Below are 26,885 nucleotides of genomic sequence, written 5' to 3'. Positions count from 1 at the left end.
TAGGGGCGGTGTGGAAGATGTGCAGGAAGCTGCGTGCACCCCATAGAGCAGCCTCCGCCCATTAATAATGGACGGAGACAGCGTGGCACGATCTCCCAAGGAAAAGGCGGAAATGCTCGCTGACTACATAGCCAGGAGCTTTTCACCCAATCCTGGGAACTCCGCCTCTGCCGAAATAGAGAAGCAAATACAGGCGTCAGAGAGAGCTGAAGTCGCCGATCGAGAAGACACCTCTGAAATTCCAAGATTCGACGAGAAGGACGTAATAGGGGCAATACGTCACCTCCGCGTGAGGAAGGCCCCTGGAAGTGATAACATTCCAAATGTTGTCATCCGGGAACTTCCGAAGGCGGCGGTGAGGTACCTGACAGCGATATTCAATGGCTGTGTCAGGATTTCCTATTTTCCGACCACTTGGAGAAGAGCGAAAATCGTCTTTCTGCCGAAGTCACAAAAAATAGAGGTAGATCCCGGAGAATTCCGGCCTATCTCCTTGCTCGACGGCTTCGGCAAGATATTCGAGAGACTGCTGCAAAGGCCGCTTACTGACTTCGTCCGGGAGAATGAAATTCTTCCGGAGGAACAGTTTGGCTTCCGTGCGCAGCATTCCACAGTCCATCAGCTGGTGAGAACGACAGATTTCATCACCGACAGCTTCAACAGGAATATGGTGGTAGCCGGAGCCTTCTTCGACGTCAGTAAGGCGTTCGATCGCGTATGGCATCCGGCTCTTCTGTTGAAGATGAGGCGACTCCATTTCCCACCTTGGGCTATCAGGATGGTTCACTCCTACTTGAGAGACAGGACATTCACAGTACAGTGGCTAGGGGCAGACTCGGGGGTGCGTCGGATCTCCACCAGCGTGCCTCAGGGCTCCGTCCTTGGACCACTGCTCTATAACATCTATTCCCACGATATTCCAATTCGTGGAGGGAATCTTGAAATCCTGTCTCTTTATGCTGACGATGCGGCCCTCCTATGCCGATCCTGGCGGAAGGTGACTGCAGTGCAAAGGCTGCAGAACGCAGTGGCAGAGCTCCTTCAATGGTACTGGGGTAGTAGTAGTAGTAGTAGTTTTGAGGGGAGGCGACCGACAGCACAAAAGACGAAGGCAATCATCTTCCAACCTGGAAATGGTGGGCCGCCAGGAGTGAACATCTCGGTGAACGGAGTCGTCCTACCATGGGAATCTGAAGTTACTTACCTTGGAGTGCTGATGGACCGGAAACTCCTTTGGACGCCCAAGCGCTTCGGGTCCGTGCGAAGGCATACGCGGCGCTTAATCGACTAAGGCCGATTATTCGCCCGCCTGTCCTGAGTATGACCACGAAGCGCAGACTATATCAGGCGTGCGTGCTGCCAGTCATCACCTACGCTGCAGCGGTATGGTCAGGAGTGTCGCGAACGAGTCTCGCTCAAATCCAAGTGGTGCATAACTCTGCTCTTCGTGACATATTGGGACGCGGTCGTTACGCCCGCGTCTTCGAAATGCACGAGGACGGAAAGCTGAAACCCCTAGACGTCCTTCTGCCGAGAATCTCAGGAAAATTCTTTGAGAAAGCGGCAGAAGCAGATGCTAACCTTATTCGTAGGGTCCGTGAAATTAAGGTAAGGCCATGGGACCGCTTTAAGCGCCCAATAGCTTCCCTTAACACGGAGGAAAGCCTTCCTGTGAAGAAGAAGCCAAGGCTCCTTTAAGCGGGAAGGGGAAAAAACAAACGCCTGACGACGCAGTTGAATTCCCGTCGCCTTAGTAGCCTTAAACAGCTGGAAAGGCGCAGAGCAAGGACCACACAAAGCCTTGCAGTCAATTATGCTGGGATTATTTTGAAGGGGATAAAATAGGTATTAATGAATAAATAAATAATTTTCGAAAAAGCACTAAAGTGGCAAGTCATTTTGAACAGACCTCGCATAATTAAGACGGTATCATTACTAAGCTCGCTTTAAATGTATGGTTATCGATATTCTGACATAAAAACTCAAATAAAATGCTCTCAAAATATACTTATCCTACTTCTACATACCGTTTTCGCTTCTTGCATAATGTATATGCAATGTTTTCAAAACATAGATTACTAGAAATCGAGAGAACGAAAGATAAAGACGAGGAAATCAAAGGGGTGAGGTTAAACTTCCATTCATTTGATGCTTCAGCAATTTCTTCCAGAAAAGATATCGTGCATATGAAAATTGATATAAAGGAAAAATGATTCAAAGAACCACGCAGACTTAAGACGGAGGAATCTGAATGATGAGCTCGTGTCTCTTAGCAGATTCTTCGCATTGATTTCTACAAGTCGCAAAATACTGTGGAGCAACCAAACGTAAGTACGTTATTAGTTCTTGCCAAGTGGATCTTTATAAAGAAGTTATTTTTAACTAAATTATATAAAAGCTTTTGTGCACCTACCAATATCATTTTTAACACAAGGCAATGAAGAAGTCATCTGGTCATGGATAAGTCTTATTTAGTGTGGGTTTCGGAAACGGAAACCCACACTACCATTGGTTAACTCTCCCAAGCATACCAGACAATGTATCTAGCGCGGGTTTCTCGGAAACCAAGGCAAGACAATGTCCGCCTACCAAATTCCCTTGTTGTTACAATGTTTCTACCCACACCATTCCCTTCCCGACTCCTAGACCCCCGATTCCCATTCCTTACCGATACCTCATCCGATACCCTGGCTCTGGGCCCGTCGGTCGAGACACCAGAGATGGGCCCGCCTTTCCCCGCTCCCTCGTCCCTACTCCCCGGTGCCTGAGCCCCATTGCTTAAAGGGTTAAGTAAAAGACGCATAAGCCGATCACGACTCTCTCAATCTGTGCTGCGCTCCCACCAATGATGTTGCGGCCGCCAACCACGCGACATCATTGATAATCACATTTTATTGGCATGGCACTGCTGATCAAGACATTGAGGTTAACCTGAGTGAAAAAATTGATGAATACGGCTTTCAAGCGCAGGGATAGAAAGCCGCTTGCTACTATACATGAATCATGGCATACTCTGCATTATTACCTACCGCATAGTAAATGCTTTGCATTTAAGCATGGCGTTAACTATGCCAGAGGTTTAATCTGTAGTTTTACTTTTGGTTTTATTTAGCATCATTCCAGTCACCACTAGGGTGCATGGCAGGGGTTGATTAACACTCCTAGCGTGGTCAAACAATCGCTTTATTTTTCTGATCCCCTATCTTTCGTGGGAATTATGACATCATTCAATTCATTAATCATTCATTTCTGCACCTATATTCTCCAACTTTACTGGCATAATCTCTCATACCGTAATACTATGGGGTTAACAGCACATTTTCAACATCATCGCTGAAGAGACATCCTTCACATTTATGCAATAGAATCACTTTCTGATTTAGCCTTCGATCCATGGGTGATTACCAACTTAGATCCTCTAATAATTTTGATACGCTCAATTTGTCAAAACATCGTTTCACAAATCTAGCTCACCCACAATGCACGAGATCCAATTCGACAATCGAAACAAGAATTAGCGTTGCTCTTCAATCTTTTCAACACATTTCGCCAAACTCTTCTAATGAATCCTAATTTTTTGTTACCTTGGCCATATATTTCCGGATATGTTTCATCCAGGAGAGGTCGCAATTGACAGTAACGCCTAAGTATTTCATCGAGTCTAAACTTTATATTTCGGTGTTTCTGATGCACTTAAGGCACTTCGGCAGTTTGCCCCTACCTTCCTACTGGAATCCACGCTCACAATAACAGGTCCTGATTGCTGGCGGCAAAGAGGCGTTATGCCACGAAGACGAAACAATCACGAGACCACTCTAATAAAATAAATGCACACTAATAAAATTAATGTCTTATCTTTCCTTAGCTGGCCAGCAAAAAAGTTACAATCGTGGTCGAACCCAGTAGAAAGACGGTGTAGTGGGTAAGGGAAGAATATCATGGTAAACAAAACCAAGTTTATGACGTTGTCGAGGAAGAGGAAGGCTACGTTAAACGCGGTTGATAAATTCAAAAAAATAAGTAGATTTAACGTCGCTTTCTTTTCTTTCAGTTTCAATTTTGGGGTCACAAAATACTGCAAGAGTCGCGTTTTATCTGTTTTAGACGTTTTGTCGTGAAGGTTGTGGGGGCTTAAGAGGAAAAATTACTTTAGGCAAATAACTTTCACAATAAGGAAGGAATACATGATGAGGATTTTGCGATAGGATGCTATGAAATAATTAGAGAACATTTTTACATGGAGCGTAGTTTTATACGGTGCGAAAACGTGATCGTTGAGGCAAGATGGCAGGCGTAGATAGAAGGCTTTCGAAATGTGGATATCCGGAGCATTGGAAAAATTATTACAGTAGGAAAAGAAAACAAAAGTGGACATATAATTGGTGTGTGTGTGTGTTATTAATTCTATGAGCACCTTTATCTGACTATATGAAAATATTAAAGCATATTAACTAAAAATCCGTCAAAATCTAAAAAAATAATATCTAGTCGGGAAAAAAATGTCAAAGAATGAACTTCGTCTTTTAAATGCATTCATTAATTGTGTCTCTAATCTCAAATTTCAAGACAAGGGTTATATCCTAGCTGTGGGAACGTTATCTCAAGTCTTGGCCGAAGATAGATACTTCATATGCCAAGACTAGAGACCTTTAAAGTCAATCAGCGTTTTTTATAGAGAACAAAGATTTATATTTTCTTCAAAAACATGTATATTAATTTTTTACAAATTTACACTGCGACCGCTAGGGTATGAGGCAGGGGTGATTATGATAAAGACTACTTTCAACCCAAAATGATTATCTTTCCTAGCACGGTCGGACAACTTTATTCTGATCCCTTATAGTTCGTGGGTAAAATGACATCTAAAATATATCTATCTTGCACTCAATCGCTATAATTTTATTCACACGATCTCTCCTGCGCTAGTGAAATTGAGCTAATAATACAATTACAACATCATCTCTAAACGGATATCCTTCCACTTCATGAAAGAGATTTAAATTTTGATTTAACCTCAACTACAAACTGTTCTACAATTTTGTTTACATGACCTCTCATAGCACAGTATAATGGTTTGTAAAGAATTCTTTACACCTCATGGTATAGTCTATAATGCTCCAAGGAAATATCACAAGGAAACGTACCCTAGGTTAATATGAAGAGAATATTGCCAAAGTCCGAGCGGCCAGAAGCCGCGGTCGCAAAACAATAGACATGTCTTCCTCCAATTATTTTCACGGGTACTGGCATCCCACCCAGAGGACCCGTGTTCAAATCCCGGCGGTGTTGAATATTTTTCAGTGGTATTTCAATCCCTACTAGAGGTGCTTTGTGGAGGGCACTTTGAGTAAGTACGCCGTCCGTCGAATGGGATGTTACGCCGTCCGTCGGATGCGATGTTAAGCTGCGGACCCCTTGGCGCTTTTTGTAAAGAGTAGGCTAATGCCGACGCCGGGTTTCTCTCCACCCTTCATTCTCTCCTATCCATCCCATATGGCGCAAATGACCTGAGCTGTCGGTCGCCTCCCCTAAATACTACTACAATTTTCACGGCAGGGGTATGTTTAAAGAATAGAATTTTTTATGTATAAATATATTTTTTTTAACTTCCACGAGTCCTCAGGGGCAAGAGGTCGTCCACAAAATTTGTCTTGTGATTCACAGGTGAATATTTGAAAATTGAGGTATTAACAATTCTCTCTCTAACAGTGTTGAAAAAATATCATAGCCATGTTCTTTGCGATGACGAGGTGGATTTCTGTCTAAACAGCGAACAATCTGTAACCAATTTATCTTGATAAATTTCCTTAAGATCCTTAATAAGTTCTACAACAGATATCGTCGCGAAGTTAGGATGGAAGGTGTAATCCTGGGTGTTGATGAAAGAGGACAAAAAAGCGGATTGGTAATAAGCGAACGAGAAATATAAAATAAGAAGTAAACAGAGAAGAAAATCTTGAAATGAGAAAGTGGAAGAAGCACAAAGAGCATTTGGTGATATCAGGCAAATGCAGGCAACAGAGGTTCGGATATATTGCACGCAGATTCGAAATTTGAACAAAACCGGGGTCTAATAGAGATTAAACTTTCAACAGACTGCTCCCACCCACTACATCCTAGTTGTTTACCGCAAAGCCATATGCGAAGATTTCAGCGGCCAAAATCAATTGGGTCTACCCCTGAACACAAATACAATTGTAAATAATATTTTTGTCGTCTTGTGTGGAGATTATGAGTGTGGTAGGGCCTGGATTTATCAAAACCTACCTTTATGGGTATTTTGCTGTTGCTAGTAGTTTCCAGGAAATAAAAACAGTGAACATCACTCTCTACCATTTTCAAACAATATAAAGCTGGGAACGAGAGCTAAATACATTAAAACGGATTATTTACTTCCGACAGGCTTGGTCTTCAGCTGAAGAATAACGGGATTTAATATGGATTCGATCGTATTCCGTCTCCTGACAATATCCCTGCTTCCTATGTGGATTCACGGCTTGATGGTGGCTCCTGATCATCCTCTCGTTTTCCATGGCGAGCCTCCGGATTACTACCCAGTCCCTGGTAAGTCATTTTTATTATTATTGCTAATCTACTGTTTAATGTATCATTTGGCTGGAAGCAAGCTTCACAATGGTTCAAATATTCCCTCGCCTTTCCTAGCAAAACAAAATCTGACGTCAAACGTCACAATAAGCCCCTCTTCAACTCCGACTACTTCCTCGCTTGCCTGGCTTTCTCCTCTCTTTAAAAATCTCCACATCCCACGGCCAATCAAAATGCTCTGAATCACTCTTTCCTGCCTCTTTATGTTTTCTCCGAAGAATCCTCCTCTTCCAACATGCCTCGCACTTCCTCGCTTGTTTTCAATTATGCTCATTTTTCCTTTCCCATCCACCTCCACAAACACATTTCAAAAGCCAGCAATCTACTCCTATTATCCTGCCTCAATGGCCATGTTTCCGCGCCGTACAAAACCACGCCATATATGCTGAATATTTTCGTAAAATAAGATCTCTTTTCTCTTTATTTCCCTGCTCTATTGTGTTTGTTCATGAATTTATCTTATGCAAATGGGAAAGGATACCCCGATTGAGATGAACAAACTGCTTGAAAAGTTCTGTTGTTAATACCAAAATTAGTCAAGTGGATAAAATTTTCCGCGATCGGCAAAGTGATGACAGACTGAGATGTAGTTTCACCCACGAAAAGGTTCTTTAGTATACGACAAAGGAAGGAAGAAAAATGAACCGCAGCATTTTATACGATAGACCTCCACCATACAGTATGGATCATGTAGAACTGAAAAGTAAGAATGGGGAAGTTCTATTAATTCACTGTCATGTAGGTTATGGTTCCCACCCCTAAAGTCAAAGCGTGTGCCGTTTGCAACGGGCGGCATACACATCATCCCCGAAGAGAGGAACGAGGGATAGAACGGGAGCTTGAAAATATAATAAAGCAGGGCAGAAAGTTTTGCAGGATGCACAACGTTAATTGTACGTCAGACCCATGCGTTCGTGCGGGAAGGGTTTCGCCAAGAAAACAAACTAAATTTGGATTTGAGAGATGGCTGAGGCCGATTCTTCTTGGAAATTCATTGCTAAGCACGAGGGAGGAATTAAAGACTTTGCCTTCCCACAAAAAGGCAAAGTCTTTGATTTGATTCTATCTTCGTGCTTTGTAAACTAAATAATGTAAAATGTATGCGTATAATTAACACTGACTACCTGTATTCCCTAGACGTTGCGGGTGGCAAGTGGGACTTTTTTTCCTCCAACCTTACAGTTACTATCCCGTATTGTCCGTGGGATATAGTTATTGAGTCTGTTAAGTAATATTCTACCCACTTGTCCTCTAATCATCCTATCCCATTATCCTTAATTTTCTGTTAACTCTTTCTTGGTATTTCTAACTTTTATTCCCATTAAAGCCTCCATGGGTTCACATTCGTACTGTACTAGCCCATTAATATCTTATAGATATTTAAGTACATTTCATAATCATTTAATTCTGTTCGGATTCTGCGTTCACCCACGTGTGTCCGTACGAATCGATGGCGCTGTTCCTAAATGCCTACGTAATCAAATCTCAATGTAGCCCGTAACTTCGTACATTTCCCGTCATGTTACATCTGCTCCTAAGTAAGTGACTTAATAAGTAGCAATTAGTATTTAACTCTTTCTCCTTCCAAGCTCGATATCCCTATCTTCGTAGTCATTTCCATTCCCTGATCTTACAGTCCTACTTCTCTCCCCAAAGTCTCTTCGCTTATCGCTGCGTAACAATTCGGTATCACCAATATTTGTATCCTTTCAAACGTCTGCAATAATTCATTCCATTATAATATTCTATTTACTTCTTTCACTTTTCACTTTCTGTTGGTATGCACGCCTAGATTATCACTAGTTTCATTGGTTCTGCAGTGACTACCGACAAAATTCTATATGATTCTCATATAATTGATACCCATAAACTTTCTCCCAAATCACCTATTCAACACAAGGGCTACTCTCTATTGACACTTTCCCACCTATCAAAAAACAATTCTGAATAACGCGCCACTAATCTTCGGGATCTACCAATCTTACCTCAAGCAAATCGTACCTACCTTTGGGTATCTCCAAAATTTTTATTCACACATTTCCTAATACCTCTTCTTAATTCGTCCTGGAAATTCTAAACATTGCTATCCGCTAATGTGGCTTATTTTCTACTTCTATCAGCTCATCGATTGGACGATTTCGTGTGATTACGACAGCGGGGATCTTGCGTCAGCCATTATGGCGGGTACGACACTCGCCATAATCCGCTGTCGCTGCGATCTCCCTTACGGTATCCAGGGTCTAGAATCCATTTTTGTGAGCCCGAATACTGGTGACTGTCCTCTTTCTTCTTCTTAGTGCTTTCAACGTGCTAATTGGGCACTCAACTTGAGTCAGACGCCTTTCCAATCGCCTCACTGATAACAAACACCCCGCGGGTCTATCGTGCGTCTGGATTTCACATTTCTACCCATCTGAAATTGGTGGTCGAACTAGAATCTAATTCATTTCCCTTTCCGGTGCAACTCCAGGGGTCATTGCCACCCCCTTCCATCACGTCAAGTGTGTAGGGAATAGGAAGTTCCGCCTTTCGGCTACCTAAGCCCCAGAAACTAAATCTTCATTACTATTACAGGTTGAGGTAAAGCTTGGCCACATTCACTCACTACCACTCATACAGCCATTATTATTCAGGGTGAAATCCACAAGATTGCGTTTTCTTTAACTCCTGCCCCACAATTATTTCCACATTTATTTTCGGGAAGACAATCTTTATTGAAGATGACATTTGTGTTTCAGATGAGGAGGAGTGGGAAAGCGGTTACCCAGTGATCGAAGGCGACGATGAAGCTAATAGATATTTTAACAGATGCTATGAAGGTAAGATGACCGCTTCCTCAGGTGAACAGAGCCAAGAAATTAGCATTGAAGGAGCTGAACTCCGAATTTACTATTGCTGATTGATGAGTTACTCTAATGCTGTCCGAGAAAAAAAGTATGAATAGGACTCAAAAAAGTCAATGATATGCAGAAATATATTTTCAATTAAAAATTCTCGATCTGTTCAGCTGAGATGGGTAGGACGGTTGCCATACATTTAAAGTTGCCGTTGAATCACATACTAGCGTGAGAGATTTGTAATTAATCATGATAGCGATCGCAGATTTGATGAAGCAATTTGTTAACCTTTAACTCTACGCAATCTAATACCTTTAGTAAAGGGTAAAATGAAAAATCCTAATTATAGAATTGCAACACTCCACGTGTTCAGAACCAGCAATAATTTTCAAGCGCACATACTAACCGTATGAGCACTACTAAATGAGCTTGAGACAATTGCTCTTGAAAAGATTGAAGATCGTATTATTAGCTACGTTTCTAAAATAAATTTGGATTTAATTCGCAATACATTTGCGTAAAATAGAATATCTCAAAGAGTTCATTTACTGTTAGTCCATGCAACGGTAATATAAGAAAAATAACGATGCCGTTTCCGGTCAACAAATCACATAAATATACATATATATATATACATATATATATATACATATATATACATATATATATACATATATATATATATATATACATATATATACATATATATATATACATATATATATATACATATATATATATAATATAAAATAATAATCAACTGCACTTCACCAATACTTCAAATGGGCCTTCTTCTCACATGAATAATTATAAGACTGAGCTATTTTTCAATCTACCTCAAAAGCTTGTTTGTTTTACATTTACAAAATAGTAATATAAACTGTTGCACGACATCAACTGAAGCTTACTTCTCTAGCTCTCTTAGGTATATTTCTTGAGTGAAGGCTTGCCTCTGGTGAAACGATGTTGAGATATCAGTTCATCTTTGTTATTCATGCTAATGTGCCATAAAGGATACATTATCAACTTCAATAAGACATAAGACTTTTCATACTGCACAAAAATTCTATACTGTTATAATTCACAGAATTCATGAATTTCTTTTGATTGATCACCTCCTACGGTAGTCAGGGTCTAATAATTTTTTTTCTTTAATTCCACTCAGGTATATTGGCACCACTTTGCACATCCACATTTAGACTCTATTTTTCCTTCCAGACGGAATTCAATGGACGAATATGAATCTTTGGAGAAAACAGAATTCAGAACATAGCCAGGTGATCCCAATTAAAAATCCAGCCGAGTTCGTAGTGATTCAAGATGGAGGGGAGAGGTGTTTCTCAAAGAATGACTGTCTCAATAAAGTCCTCTTGGAAAGGATTCACCAACCGAGCAGTGTATGCGAACTCAAAGATAATTTCTACATAGGAGATGACGGAAATGTGTACGAGGGACGTGGATGGGAAGTGGCACCCTATTGGTACCTTAATGGATTAAGAAACGAGTCAATAACAGTGAAATTTATGGGAACCCACCAGTCACAGGTCCCGTCCTACAATGCCTTGCGAGCCTTAAAATCTGCTCTCGTCAGGGGAGTTTGGTTGGGAAAAATATCGCCTAATTACAAAATCGTTTCCATTAGGCAACTAGGAAACACAAGGGGTCTGGGAAAAGAGTTGGATAATGATGTGAGTGAATGGAAAGGTTGGGTAGATTTTTCCGTCCTGTCTTCAAGATGGGAATATCATGGGGCAGAAGGACTTAATTTCGTGTTCCGGAGGGAATGGACTGCGTTCACTCCTTTAAGAAATTTTGAAAAATTGGAAATACCAGTCCAATACGTGTTGTTGAATAATGGGCACGATAGGTGTTTTATGCGGAACAAGTGCATCCTCCAGTTGCAGTCACTTCAGAAAAATCAAACGGAGACTTATGGGGACATTCTAGATAATTTTTACGTCGCGGAAGACGGTAATGTTTACGAAGGACGAGGTTGGAACGTTCTCCCCCATTGGCACATTGAAGGTTTCAATAAGAAATACATTAGCGTCAGCTTCCTGGGATCATTCAATTCGGAGATACCCTCCTACAGAGCGATTAGCGCCTTCAAGGCGCTCATTAACACTGGAATCCTGCTCCATAAAATATCTCCCCACTTTAAAATTACTTCCCTTCGTTTAATTTATGACGACGACGTGTTCCTGGGGGATGAATTAACACGTTACGTGGAGAAATGGACACCTTGGGCCAAGGAGTTCGATTCAATGAATGCAGACCAGCGCATGAAAGAAAAACTGGTGCCGTATTCAACCATGAGATCTCTAAAATATAATCCGTCCCCATATCACACTGCAGACATTGATCACGTGCTTTATGGAAGGCGTCCACCAGTCGATTATGTCATAATCAACGAGGGTGGAGAAGTTTGTTACACATTGCAGCAATGCACTGTGTCCATGACTTCGGAATTAAATATGCATTCGAAAACGTACGGCAATCTTCTCGAAAGCTTTTACATTGGTAGTGACGGCATCATTTACGAGGGACGCGGATGGAATGATGTACCGCATTTGCACTTGAAACACCTCAACGATTTACACATCACCATCAAGTTCTTAGGGACATTCCATGCATCACAGCCCAACGATTTAGCTCTCCTAGCATTCCGATCACTCCTCAAACTAGGCATTAATCTCGGAACCATATCACCTTCCTACCAGATATACTCCTTCCGTCACATTTACAACGATTCTTCCTTTCTGGGGGATGCCCTCAGTGAATACGTGGAAGGCCTAGAACATTGGTCCACGGCAATGACTGTGGATGGCGACAGAGAGCGTGAATCGATGGGTCTGTTACCCTACGTGTCTCGCGATGAGTGGAATGCCACTTCACCTGGTTATTCCCTCGATAATATCAACGGGAGTGTTCAATACGTGTTCGTTGGCGAGACGGGAGAACGGTGCTTCAATTACTCCCAATGCGTCCACCGGATGCAAAACGAGCAGGATCGAGCAATCAAATTATATGGGTCCCTCACTGACCATTTCTACATTGGAGATGATGGAAACGTTTACGAGGGTTTAGGTTGGAAAGAACTTTCACTCGACAGCTCTCGCAAAGAGCAGGGAAAGGCTATATTCGTCAGATTTCTTGGACGATTCGAGAACGTGTTACCGTCTCAACTGGCCACCGCAGCTTTTCACAGGTTCATGAAGTATGGCCTCAATGCCGACAGGTTGTCGATAGATTATAAGATTTTTTCTGTTCGACAGCTGTTTGACTACAATGATAGACTGGCAAATAAATTACAGCTGGACATTGAGAAATGGCATCGATATTCAAACGATCTGACTCCATTTAACTTTTCAGAAACCATATCTTACGCACATCTCAGGATCGTGCAGACTAGTATATCTTTTAGGAGTGTTACTGGGCGCGGAATAAAAAACATTCCCCCAGCAGAATATGTTGTCATATCTGATGGAGGGGAACGCTGTTTCGACCACAAGCAATGTGAGTCACAAATACCATATGTATCGCAAAATGTCGATTTGAACGAAAACTTCTTCGTGGGCGAAGACGGCCGGTCGTACGAGTCATTTGGTTGGGGATCCAACATATACAGCGAATACTTTTTCCCCAAAGGCAATATGATATTTGTCATATTTTTAGGTAAATTCAATTATGAATATCCCTCCGCAAATGCCACTCGTGCCTTTAAGTACCTCATGAAATTTGGAATCCGAACTGGAAAGATAATCCCAGACTACAAATTAATTTCAATTCGCCAACTTTGCAGCAATTGCTCCTTCGTTGGCGACGCTCTCAATCTTGACTTACGCCAATGGGCTAACTGGTCCGAAAAAATAAACATTACTATGGACTGCGGACCTTTTAACAACAAGTTGGTGAATGATTTACAGTTGAATCCATATGGTAATCATTATGGGCATCGCTTACCATCATCTTTCTACGACAGTATACAGGTCTCCAATGAAGATTTTACATGCTACACGATGGATGAATGCATTTCCTTGATGAACAGTCATTATTCCCCATCTGAGATGAACTTCTATATTGATGGCAATGGAAATGTTTACAGGGGCCTGGGGTGGCATTGGTCATCAAATCCGCCAGTGTCAAACGGGAATTCAGCTGCAACTTTAATGATTTCCTTCATGGCAGACTTCGATTATGATTTTCGGTCAAAAGAAATATTATTTGCATTCAAAAAATATATTGTGCATAAAGGTATTAAACTGGGGTACCTTGATCCATCTTACGCACTGTACGGACATCTTCGAGGCATTTCTGGAAACAAATTTTTTGAAAACCTAACTGTAGGCCACAAATAGGCCTGTAGTACTGTAGGCCAACTGTAGGCCAAAACTTTCGAGTTATAATGCTTATTCTCCACTGAAGTAATACTCATTTTGTATACTTTTCTGGCTGGTTAATAAATGTATTCTCGCAAAATAATTTTTTGTTTTTTTTTATTATTATGAGACCACCGTCTAAAACGCAAAGGGGGTCCATGTCCAGGGGGGCATGAAACAAATCGTGCTATTTTCAGCACCCATGTTGCTAATTAAAAAAGGTTCCAGCAGCAAAGTGTCTTACGTACAGTTGTGTGCGTATACATAGCCATAAGACAAACATACATATGCTTTACATATCTACATATGACGCCTCAAGGGCAGGGGATTCTAGCCTTTATGTTTGAATATTCGCTCAGTACTTGAATACACATATTCACATATAAACGCACTCATTTGTCTATCACGTCCATGATACAATTGAGTTTTCTTGCATAGGGCTTCCAATTTTAACATTTGAATTAAGAAAGCTGTATTAATAATTTCTAATTTTTTGATAAAAAAGTATTGTGCGAGGGAGTATCGTGTATTTAAATCTCACAGAACTAATATCCCTTTCTATTATTTTATTCTGATGTTTTAATGTGGCAATGTAACTTGAGGCCATTATAATTGACTCTTTCTCATACGGAACCTTTGTTCTGTATTAAAAGTCTCCTGTTACCACGAGCGTCAATCTCCACGCACTATTGTGACAGAGATAATTTTTTTACCTCAATAATTACGCCCACTTTCATTTTATCATACCCTTATTCAATTCCAGCACTACAATTGGTTCACCAGTCAAATTTCACAAATAAATCTTTCAGCCGAGCTAGACAAAAAATTGAAGTCAGCGACGTATCATATTACTTTGAGTTTGGTCCAATTGTATCATATTTCAATGAATTTGGTGCTCATATTTTCGCCTTTTATGAACTAAGCCCATTAAGTTTCCACAACTAATGCGAACACTTAAAACTAGTAGCATTGAGTCTTGCTCGATTACTCGTAACTGCCAACGAAGAAGCGTCAAAAAGTCACCCTTGAAAGAGCTTTATTATTATGCTGCGTAAAATTATGTGCATGAAAATTCTGATTACATCAATATATCCTCTGTTATCCCGAAGATGAGCACGACGGTCTACTGCTTAAATCTCTGTCACTACCAGCGGGAACCAGGTAGAGTCGTAACTATTGGTCATAAGAGGTCAATTAGGGTGGTTGTCCCAGGGCAGGGGCAACCATGCACGGAGTTTAATCTGCCTTTTTATCTCATTTACAAAGGCAGTTCAGAAATTAACTTACGTTTCGGCCTAGCATGGCGGTGGATGGGTAGGTATAGAGCCCATTTTGGTGTCTAAACGTCTCTTGACTCAGTACACATACTGCTGTGGTAGTGGGAAAACTATGTTTCTTCCACTTTGCTCAATGTAGCCTGTTAAAATTTGACGAAATAATGAGTGAAGGCGGAATGAGGCGGTGGCGCATTCAGTTTAAAAATTACCGCACCAATGCTCATGACGAGGACCACAGTGATCGACCTAACCTTGTGACAAATGTACTGATGGTGAAAATCAACGAAAAAATTCGTAAATATCGCCGATTTACGATTACGAATCTCTCGCTTTATTTTCTCCAAATGTTACGAAGTCTACTGCATGAAGTTGTTGCGGGGAAGCTTGGTATACTATGAGCAGAAGAGTATACCGGAAGCAATATCCCTGTGATCCGCTTTTTGACAGTGGAACGATGGATGGCCTATTAATTCTCTTTACAGTGTTGGTGCCGGAGAGTCTCCTGCTTGAGGAATATGGTCACAAAAAGAATGAGTATGACAGCCGTAAATTTTCGATTCCGGTTTACATAGATAAACACCTCCCGCGCATAGAGCGTTGAGATGGAGGGAGACCGACTAGGGAGTGTCGCCTTCCCGTTTTGAAGGTTAATGGCTTAATTAATTCGTTCACCCCGTTGACGCAGCGGAATTATTTGTTGGCGGGATCATTATCATACCTCTCGTTCAATATTTGCATGGGACGAGGCGTGCTGACCTCCAGCGAGGGTTCCGCTTTTGACGGATACTTCGAAACCATGCCGATATCTATCTCGACCAATTCGATATGACTTATTCTCCGGAATAGATTTTGGGAAAGATCGACAAAAATCATGACCAAATTGGAAAATGATCTCAACTGATTACGTTGTTTAATAGAGGCTAGCACTATTCCTCACCAATTCGATATGTTTTTCATTTCGGTTGCTATATTTTACCAAAAAACATTTTTTCTAGGCGAAACTTGGTGTTACTTGATTATAAGTCTAAAAGAGACTTGACAGAGTCCACATAAAAAATTATTATCAGTCCAATATGTTTCATGCAGAATTAGCCAGGCCTCCCTATTTTCTTTGATTTCTCTACTCGAAATATATATAGCACGCCTGAGTAACCTTCACTTTCTATGCCTCTTCATCCTCTGCGATAGAATTTTCATTTTTGCATCTTTATAACCGCTGTCTCTTCACATGGACAACATTGCCCAACTTGCCCAAGCTTGGTCGGATGCCAGGTAGATCGAAGAGCGGCTGCCAGACGAAAGGCAGTCCGCGTGGCGTCTGCTCATTAGTGATGCGGCTGCAAAAACGTCTAGCCAAGGTGGCCGGCCAATGAAGACCTTAGTGATGAAGAGATATCGTATGGCAGCGGCGGTTGATACCCCCCAAGGATTAACCAAGCTCTAAGTGAAGTGGAAGGGAACGATTTTTGGACTTATTCGTAGAATTTATGAGCAAGGTGTTTGACCAGAAGATTTCCCTGAATACATTTTAATCCTCATTCAAAAAAAATGAGTCAAGGGGAGGTTATTGAGGACCTAACGGGGCATAACTTTAATATTACATGCGGTATATAAGGCCGTGAGAACCATTTTTTTTAAGGTAATCTACGGGTTCAGGTAGGTTTTTGGATGGACACAACTACCAAACAAATATTTTATTACTCCTAGCAAAACACAAAATCCATCATCCTACTCTATATCAGGTCCCTCTTCATATCTGAGTACTTTCTTCCTCCCTTCATCCCATCCAACATCCCTATCCTGTTCCTTCCCTTTCCTCTTTTGCCCAACATTCTCCCCTCTATCACAGTCTTCAACATCCCACTGCCGGTCAACACCCCCTTCATCCACTTCTCCTGCCTCCATAGGATTTCTCCGAAAAAACCTCTCTCTTCGCCCACCATACCAAGTACTTCCTCATTTGTTTTCTTCTCGGCCCATTTCACCTTCTCCATTCTCCACACCCACATTTCAAAAGGCTCCAATCTACGCCTATCCTCCTGCTTCTGTGACCATGTTTCCGCGCCGTACATAGCTACGCTCCAAGGGTAAGTTTTTACGAGTATTTTCATGATATCTTTACTCAAGGTCCCTTTCATCGACTCCCTCCTACTTGTGAAAGACTCTTTGCCTAGCGCAATTCTTCTACTTACGTCCCTACTACTTTGAGCGCGTTGGTCCAAAACACTACCGAGATACGTAAACTGTTCTACCTGCTCTATTTTTTGCCCTCCTATTTTAATGTTAAGCTTGGCCTTTTTCTTTCTAGAAAATCGCATAACCTTTGTTTCATTAATATTGATTCTCATCCCATACCTGTCGTACTGAATTTCCAATTCACTAAGCAATGCTTGCAGCCCCTTGGCTGACTGACAAACTAAAGCTTGGTCATCAGCAAACCTAACTGATTTTAACCCAAACCTTCCTAAACCCAAACTGATCATCCCCTGAGTAATCATTTGCCCTACTCTCTATCCTTTTGCTCATGACCCTGAGAACAACCTTAGCTGCGTGGGATATCAAACTAATTGTCCTATAGTCCTCACATGACGTGGCCTCGGAATCGGAACTAAAACTGCTCTCACAAAGTCTTCCGGCCTGATTCCCTCCTCATAAATGCTACGGATCAGCCCATATAGCCTCTTCCTCCCACATTTTCCTAAGCATTTTAAAAGTTCCACGGGAATGTTATCTACCCCCACGGCCTTATTTAGTTTCATCTCCCTTAATGCCGTTTCTATCTCATTGTCTAGTGTGCCTGGACCTAAGCTGTCTTCCTCTACGTCATTTTCTTTTTCAATGTCTAACTGTGTTGGTCTGAGTTCTTTACTATACAGTTCTTCTATATACTCCTTTCATCTCTCTTGGATCTTTCCTGCGTCAACTATTACCTTACCCGCCTTATCTCTAACTGTTAGCATAGCTCTTCCTTTCTTACTTCCCGATAACGATTTAACTTTGCTGTACAGCGCATCGATTTCACCCTTCCTCTGCAGACTTTCCATATCCTCGCACTGCGTCTTCCACCATGCTTCCTTTGCTTTATTTGTTGCCCGCCTCAATTTATTGTTCAATTCTTTGTACTTCATTTTGCCTAATTCTGTATTTATATTCTTCCATTTTCGCCGCTCATCCATTTTTGTAATCATCTCATCCGTGATCCATTGTTTCCTAGTCCTTTTAGCGGACTCAAAATATCTCTATTGTCCATCATATTTTTCTAGGGAATGATAATTGAGGTGGTTTCCCGTTGCCTTCCTCAATAGTGTTTTTAACGTGACACCATCACTTACTGGCCGCCCCACTGGGGTTAGACGCCATTGCAGCCGCCTCACTGAGGAACAGACGCTGCGTGGACTACCTTTCGTCTGGCTCCTAACCTTCGACCTATCTGGCATGGGTGACCCTACCAGGAGCAATTTTTATTACTCCCGCCAGCACAGCTCTAGGGGTCATCGGAACGCACAAGACCCTCCACCACGTCAAGGTTGTAGTCCGGGGAAGGGAGAATCATTTATGCATGACAATATAATAATGCTAACTTCTACCTAGTTGAACAGCAAGCTGGATATAAGGCGACGATAATACTGTAAGTCGCCGTTGGAGTATTTGGAGTAATAACAGAACATACCAACGGACAAATAATAACACTTGGAACGGAGAAAAGGAAGTGGGTTGAGACTTCTCCCTCATATCTTTTCCTACCCGATAAAAACGTATATAAGATGAAAATCTTACTCATTCTGCACCCGAACTCTCCACATACTTCATTTCCCGGCGGATAAAAATGTACATAACATATCACTCTTATTTTGTACCCAAAGATGATGTAGTATATCGAAACTGGGGCGATAATTATTTTCCTGAAGATCGATAAAAGGTAATTTTTTGGTCTTTGATATATTTCAATTCCATCACATCACGACTGAGACTAAGATATTCATAACAAAATATTTTAAACCATGACCTCGATGCCTAAGCGTGCTACATGGAATTCAAAGAGATAATCGACAAAGTACTTGGACAAATTTAATTGAAGAATTGTGGAATATTTTCATTTAATAAGTTTTCCTGCATTTATCTACATCTATTAAATCCATCTTAGACAGACAAATCATAACTATTAATAATAATTTTTACCGTCTACAAAAATGCATAGAGGTATTCAAATATTCAATTAGGGTTCAAAATATACTTACACTCGATGTACATACCATCAACTTTTTCTTAAAACTCAAAACAAATTTCAACCAGTGATTTTTGAGTATGCACCAAATTCAAAATTCATTACGGAGAGAACATTAATTTATAAAGTGAAGGCCATTTCCCAGGATGATGATACCTGAAAAAAGTGTATTATTTCATCTTCTTGGGTGGCTCAATCCAAATTTCTCTTTCAATCCTATGTTCTTTGAATCCTAATTGCTCCCTTCAGTTCTTTGTGCTCAAAGTTTACGATATTTTTTAACTCTGATATTGATTCAATCTTATCTTTCTTACCGCACACGTCAAAGAACTTTTACTTCGATTTTTGATCATTATTTTGTAATTATCCTTCGAAAAGTATTACTTTTCATAATGGGGAAGGGAGAAACTAGGCATGTCGCGTGGGAGGTAGAAACTATGCAAAATTTAAGATGGGTTTGTGTAGTTTTACGGTGTTAGTGTCGTTCAAGGTGTGGTCTAGAAGTTTAGCACATGTGGTGATTGATGTGTCTTCGCCCGCCTTATTCAACCTATTCCGCCAACACCTATTCTAACCGGTACACTACCATAAATGATTATCCTTCACTAATTGAGATGAATGTACGTCACGATGAAATACATTCGCTCATAATTAGTACTCAGATTTCAACAGGCGAAAAGGACGTAATAACATCTCGTTTGGCATTTGGAATGAGTTCATTGAATTCAATCGTTACTACGAGTTTGGTGTCCCTTATTCTCATACAATTTCTTAATTAATACATTTCTCATGGATCATTAATACTTTACGCCAATTCCAAATCTGGCATAAATATAGCAAAGGAGCACTTCTTTTTCACCTTGTTGTTACATTTTCCTCCATGAAACATTATTGGAAAAAAATATGAAATCTATGCGGGATTAGTCCAATTCTTGGGGACCGTCCAATTCATACCTTAAAAAGATGCATTACCTCTGAATGAATAAGGACCAAAATCATTTCGATATGCTCATATTCATGAAAATACAGGCAAAACTGAACTTCCCCTTTACCATTTTTATCAGTTAACTGATATAATAAACATGATAATTCCCGGGCAACCATTTCATCGAACAATGTACGAAGTCTGTCGTATTTCTCCAAAATTACAACATGCAATAGGTATTATTGTATTAAAGCGTCACCATATGTATTACAGTCATCCATTCATATCAAATGCATGAGACAGTAGTCCAACAAACAAACTATCGATAAATTTGAAAGAAATTAATTCTCTGAATTATTGATAGTACAACTCCATCAAAGCATGAGAGTTGAAGATCGATAGGAGTTTTCTAAAGAGTTTCTCTTCTAAATATGGAGACAGATAATTCCACGCTGTGTACTTATCGCTGAGTACGCTTGACCTCGACCTCTGGATGATGTACGGATAAACACGAGTCAGCATAATGACTTACTAGCCGACTAAATATCAGACTACGCCATTGGGATTAAAGGTTTTCACGGCCAAAAAGGTTGATGGTGTTTTCGCAAAGGTCAATTGCGTGCTGCTGAAGCATCCTAGCACTCATTTTAGATATGGATACTAATGGAAAACAGAAAGTGACGGGCAAGATCGAGAATACGTTCCCCTCTTACTGACCTGCTGAACCGAAAAAAGAATGAGCATTTGCCACACTAATCTTAATAAATGGATGAACGCCGATAGAAGATGACCGCTACGCATTATCTACAAATAACAAAATGTTAAATGCAAATTAATACAAAGTGGGGCAGGATTAGAGGAGATTTTCATTTGGAAATACCAATTTTCATACATATAGATTCACTGAAAGACGTGTCGCGTTGTTGGAATAAAACTTTGACCGATATGTGAAGAATTAAAATCAATTGAAATCAGGAAAAACCGAGGAGCAAGAGAGGCAGTACTTAACCAAAGGGTACTGACCGAAATATGTATGCATGCAAACAAGCGGAAATCGTGAACTTAAAGAAGGCATTCAACACCTTCGAGTAAAACAAGGTGTTCTATACTAGAATCGCTTGTAATGGACTAAAACGACAGTAGAATCACCTCTACTCGAGGCATTTGGCTACCATACAAATGAAAAACGGAAAGAGAATATAAGTCAAAACAAACAAAGTAGCTGGACAAGGATACAACATCTTGATAACATTACTCAACGTATATCTAGAGGAGACAATAAAAGAACAAGAATTGGGCATCAAAGGAGTCAAGATAAATGGCAAAGAAAGTAATACTCTCCGGTTCGCAGATGACATCGCAGTTGCAGCAGAAACGCGAGAGTACCTGCAACTCGGAATGCAATCCAGGGAATTTGAGAATGCAATATGATCATCAACAAGAAGAAAACCTAAATCCTCGTGTGTGGAAGAGGGAAGCTGATTATGATGAGGGTAAAAAGAAACTTAAAATTGCCACAATAAAATTCAATATTTTGCCATTTAAAGATTTAATAATGCGCAGCATCGAAACCATAGTCGTGAAATATTAAATCTTTATTGTGGCAATTTTAAGTTTCTTTTTTCCCTCATAATGAAGTAATTCCACAAAATTAAACCTGAAACTGTTATGTTTAGGGAAACTGAGGGCAGAGATCTGAATACGAGGCGTGATAATAGAGCAAGCGGAATCCTTTATCTAGCTGGGTGGCAGTATACACTGGGTCGTAGAAATTCGACCGACATCAAACGAAGAATAACTCGAGCTAAGATGGTGTTCGTGAAAAAGAGGCAACTGTTTTGTTTAAAGCACACCTGCGGTTGCTAACAAGAAATTATTTCTTAAAAATGTTCGCATGGAGCATGTAACTCTATAGATTAGAGACATGGAACAATGGAAAAGTGCACTAGCCAAGAATTTGGAGCCTTTGACCCATTGTTCCGGAGGAGAATTCTGAAGAATAAATGGACAAAATGATAAACGATAAATGGAAGAGCAAAAGAGGAAAGGACCATTTGGAGAGCTCTACGACAAGGAAGAACTAGATGGATTGGATACATCTTGATGCACTAAGTGTTAGTTAGAAACATTATATAAGGGAATTTTGGAGGGAAGATCCCGCGAGGAAGTCCAAGAGACAAGTACACAGGACAAATTAAGAAGGAAATAAAACAGGAAAGCTATCAGGGGGTGAGGGATTTAACACTGAATAGAGAGGAGTATAGGGTGTCACTAAACTAATCTTCGGATTGAAATACTGATAGCAATAATGTGAAGATAAATGGCATTATTGATGAGAATCAATATCAATAAAACAAAGATCATTTGATTTGCCAGAAAGAGAAAGGCTAAGGAAAACACTAAAATAAGAGGGCAGAAATTAGAGCAGGTAGAACAGTTTATGTATCTAGGAAGTGTTTTGGACCAACACTGTCAAAGTAGTATGGACTTAAGGAGAAGAATTGCGCTAGGGAAAGAGGCTTTCACAAGGAGGGGGGAGTTAATGACAGGGACGTTGAGTAAGGATATCAAGAAAATACTCGTAAAAACTTTGATATGTAGCGTAGTAATGTACGGCGCGGAAACACGGTCACTGAAGCAGGAGGATAGATGAAGATTGGAGGCTTTTGAAATGTTGGCGAGGAGAACGATGTAGAAGGTGAAGTGGACCGAAAGGAAAACAAATGAGGAAGTGCCAGGTATGGTGGGCTAGGATAGGGGATTGTTGGGAGAAATCATGGGGAGGCAGCAAAAATGGATGGGGGGGGGGAAGATTAAGATTATGCTTGCTAGAGAGCAAGAAGACTGGGCTATACACCTTTCACCCACTTGCAAGTAAGATACAACACCTATATATTATTCCCTTAGGGGTATCTGTATTATAGTATTACTCAGCTTGTAGCATCATTCATCCCATGTAGTGTTGTCTCTTTCACTTTCATTCTTAGTGGTATTCATTCCTTTGTCATCCTTGCTCTGTCATTTTTTAATCATCAAAAAACAGCTTCAATTTTTATTGTTTTATTCTCTTTTGTACCCAATCCAAGCTAAACACCCAATTTCCTTAACCTTGATTTCCTTCATAAATTCTCTTTTATTCTCTTTCTTTTACCGCATCAAAGATTTACGGCACATTGCGCAGGTGTGGGACCAAGAGTGGAGCCGTAACTTCACCTATTGGGCAATATTTTTAGCTTTAATAAAATTCCAAATTAATATTATTTATATGCACGAAACTAATTTTGGATACTTGCTGGTGGCAAAAAACAAGAACAATTCAGGTATATAAATTGGTCTCTCGATTAACTATGCCATTAGTTTCAAATTTAACTTGGTTTCATACTTTCTTTGCATGAGAAGTGGTTATAAAATTATCATTGTTCGTATATGAAAGCGCTCCCTCCTGAAGATTTTCTAGATACGCTAATTTACCTAAAAACCTTGCACACCTTTCCTGTTCTGCAATACACGTACTCTCGTCTCTCTGAACTCCCTGTTTCATCCCATTAACACCGAATAAATCATGAACTATGAACAGAGTAGAGATTGAGGTATAATCTATTAGGCAGATGGTTTAACGCTCTTCCTAGAAGTATAACCTCTTTGGATTCCAATGGGTAAATACCACCGAAGCAGAAGGCCAGCTTTTTGTAAGCATATCAATATAGAGCAGGCTCTGGAGTGGAAAATAATCCCCTCCCACTTATTTTATTCACTGTGAGTTGTAGGAGTCAAACTATTGAGGATTATAAAAATTTTAAACTTACGAGCACATCACAGATTAATTCACTAGATTTCAATTACAACAGTTATGAATCTATCGTATTTTTGTAATAATGGCGTCAGAGGCAGAATTGATGGATGTGGTTTTAAATCTGTGCTACCGAAACATTCCTCTTGTCCCTCAATAAAGATGAGCAATTTCTGTCTAGTTACAATGTAAAAAAACGCAGGCGTCATACTGACGTTTTTCAGTGGTAAATACCGCAAACAAGGCTATTGACCCATAAAATACGGTTAAAGTATCGAAGATTTTACTTCCACAAATTTGGTCATAGGAACTTTTAATAGGTTTTCACGCATCTGCATGCAAAAAGGAATATCTGCTGGACATATTCCCGATTGAGCATGTCATGAATGGGATTGTGCATGCATGGCTGCTGAAATAACACCCCCCGCCACATGCCCTTGCGGGGTATTATACAGATGTTCCCAAAAAATAAAACTTATCATGTAATTAATGTTATATCACAGTTTATCAAAAGACAATAGGTATAGCATTTATGGCCTAATGTTTTCTACCTTTGAACGCCAATTAAAATGCCTACTAAGCATCAGTTTAATACCTACCAAGTATTTCAAGAGCATCCATCCGCAAGAGTAAATTTCACCAACGGAGTCACAATAATCTAAGCAATGTTACTACGGTTACACTGGCAAAGTGGAGATCATCACATTCTGATACCATAATAGAACTTGGGGAAAAAGTCATTCGTGAAAATGGTATCCGGTAATTGGGTCCCGGAAAACTGCATTCGGGAATAAGTTATCAAGGGAAAAGTTAATTGGGGAATATACAAGGAGAGTCCTCATATTATAATAGAAGAAATGAATCTAATGAGAACTCTGAAAATGAAATGGGATTTTTAATAGTTCTGTAAAAACGACCAGTATGTGTTGTATATTGGTGAATTTATCATTTTTTTATTTTTTCTTATTGCCCCCTATGAATTAATTTGACAAATTCAAGCTCAAAATAGCGCATATGATTTAAATTCATTAATTACAGCGATGGTGTACTGAAAAAACGATCAAGCAATAAGAGAAAAGTTTACAGGTCATTATCATATGCTAAATTTTATGTCATCTTAGTGAAAATATGTCACGTTTTGTTAAATTAAAAATTGGTAGATTTTAATAAGAGGAATTAAAACACAAATCTTTTTCGTGCCAAGTCTATTTTAAATAAGAATATTCTTATCACGCAGGAGTCCTTGGATTCCTTTCAGTGGAATGACCTGCTCTTGCCAGCTATTTAGATGCCTATCATGTTAGTGGTTACGACTCCCATCTTGGGAATGTCTTATAAGCTTACGTTACGTAGGGGAATGTCTAATAAACTTACGTTACGTTGGGATCGAAAAGAAAAAGGACATATCTTCGTTTGAGACCGTAGCAAAGGAACTTCCTCCAATTACTATTATTACTAGGGCGCATTGATCCCCTGAGACGAATGAAAAATGGTACTCACTGTAGAAATCACTGCGCCAAATAGTCCAATGAATAAAATATACTCAGCACCGCCACTTACCTGCAAGAAAGAGAAGAAATATTAGGTTTATGGTCAAAATGTCAATGAATAATGAAATATTTTATTTGAATTAGGTATTTACTATTTAACGCTAGCATTTGTATTCTCAAAATAATAGTGCAGCATATAAAATTTACGGCAAAATTTACACCCAGATGTTGTTGAAGGCACACTATAATATGACAAAAAGAAAGAAAATTAAATAATAGCTAAGAATATTTTTAGTTGGTTATTTTAGTACCCTGTAAGCCACCGCTAGGGTGTGTGACAGGGAGTCAATATGAACCGGACTAGTTTTGACCAGAATATGACCCTACCGCAGTCGGACAATGAATATTTTTATAGTTTTCTATCCCCACTATTATTCTTGATTAAATTTCTTCAGAAACTTAATTTACAGGGAAGCACCCAAAAGTGGTAGGACTGATTTTCTCTGGCGCGAACGGTGCGGTGGAGGGGGGTCTGCCTGGCAGAGTAAGGTGGAGGGGGCTCTTAGCAACAGACCGACACCAACCTGAGTCGCCTGCAGGCTGTCGTTGAGTGAGGACACCGTTTTTAGTGAAGCAAGTTTTTTGTCCGCGTCCAAAAACAAAATGAATCTGAATTTAGAGCAACGTTATTCCGTGAAGTTTTGTTCGAAACTCGGGAAGACGGCAACTGAGACCCTCGATATGATCAAGCAGGCTTATAGGGACACTGCCTTAAGCCGTTCCACAGTATTTGAGTGGCACAAGTTGTTTAAAGAGGGTAGGGAGCTCGTTGAAGACGACCATCGCTCCGGACGGCCGTCGACGGCAAGAACCGACACGAATGTGGACAGAGTGAAGACACTACTGAACACAGACCGACGCTTAACCAGTGAAGAAATTGCAGACCAATTGGGTCTGTCTGAATCCAACGTCCAACGCATTATTTCACAGGATTTGGCCATGAGCAAGGTGTGCGCCAAGATGATGCCGAAAATTCTGCCATGGCGCACTCGTCGTCAGCTCCTGGCCAAATACGGCGTTGCCACGTTGTTGCACCCGCCCTATTCTCCCGATCTGGCACCACCGGACTTCTTCTTCTTCCCCCTGATGAAAAGACAGCTCAAGGGACGACGTTTTGACTCGATAAAGGCCGTTCAAGAGGCTTCGACGAGGGTCATCAACGGCATCCCCAAAGAAAATTTCCAGCGGGCGTACGGGGAATGGGAGCAACGTTATACTAAGTGTGTAGCAGCTCAAGGAGCATACTTTGAAGATTATTAAGTCGATGTAAGTATATCGTCAATAAAATTCTTGTAA

At 40.4% G+C, this 26,885-nt stretch overlaps 2 protein-coding genes across 2 annotated transcripts in view; one reads left to right on the top strand and one right to left on the bottom strand.

Moving 5' to 3' along the window:
* LOC139697860 (uncharacterized) overlaps window positions 1–26,885 on the bottom strand; it is a 531,364-nt gene that overhangs the window by 447,789 nt on the left and 56,690 nt on the right. The gene's annotated exons all lie outside the window — the stretch shown is intronic.
* On the top strand, window positions 11,631–13,893 carry LOC139697816 (uncharacterized). The gene has a single exon (XM_071596668.1). It carries the CDS (start codon window positions 11,708–11,710, stop codon window positions 13,799–13,801), a length of 2,094 nt encoding a protein of 697 aa, XP_071452769.1. The 5' UTR covers window positions 11,631–11,707; the 3' UTR covers window positions 13,802–13,893.

Source organism: Hetaerina americana, unplaced genomic scaffold (assembly GCF_022747635.1).
Source record: "Hetaerina americana unplaced genomic scaffold, ioHetAmer1.1.p SCAF_8, whole genome shotgun sequence".
NCBI lineage: Eukaryota > Metazoa > Arthropoda > Insecta > Odonata > Calopterygidae > Hetaerina > Hetaerina americana.
Note: the sequence above shows the minus strand (reverse complement) of the source record. Positions and strands in the feature narration are given on the sequence as shown.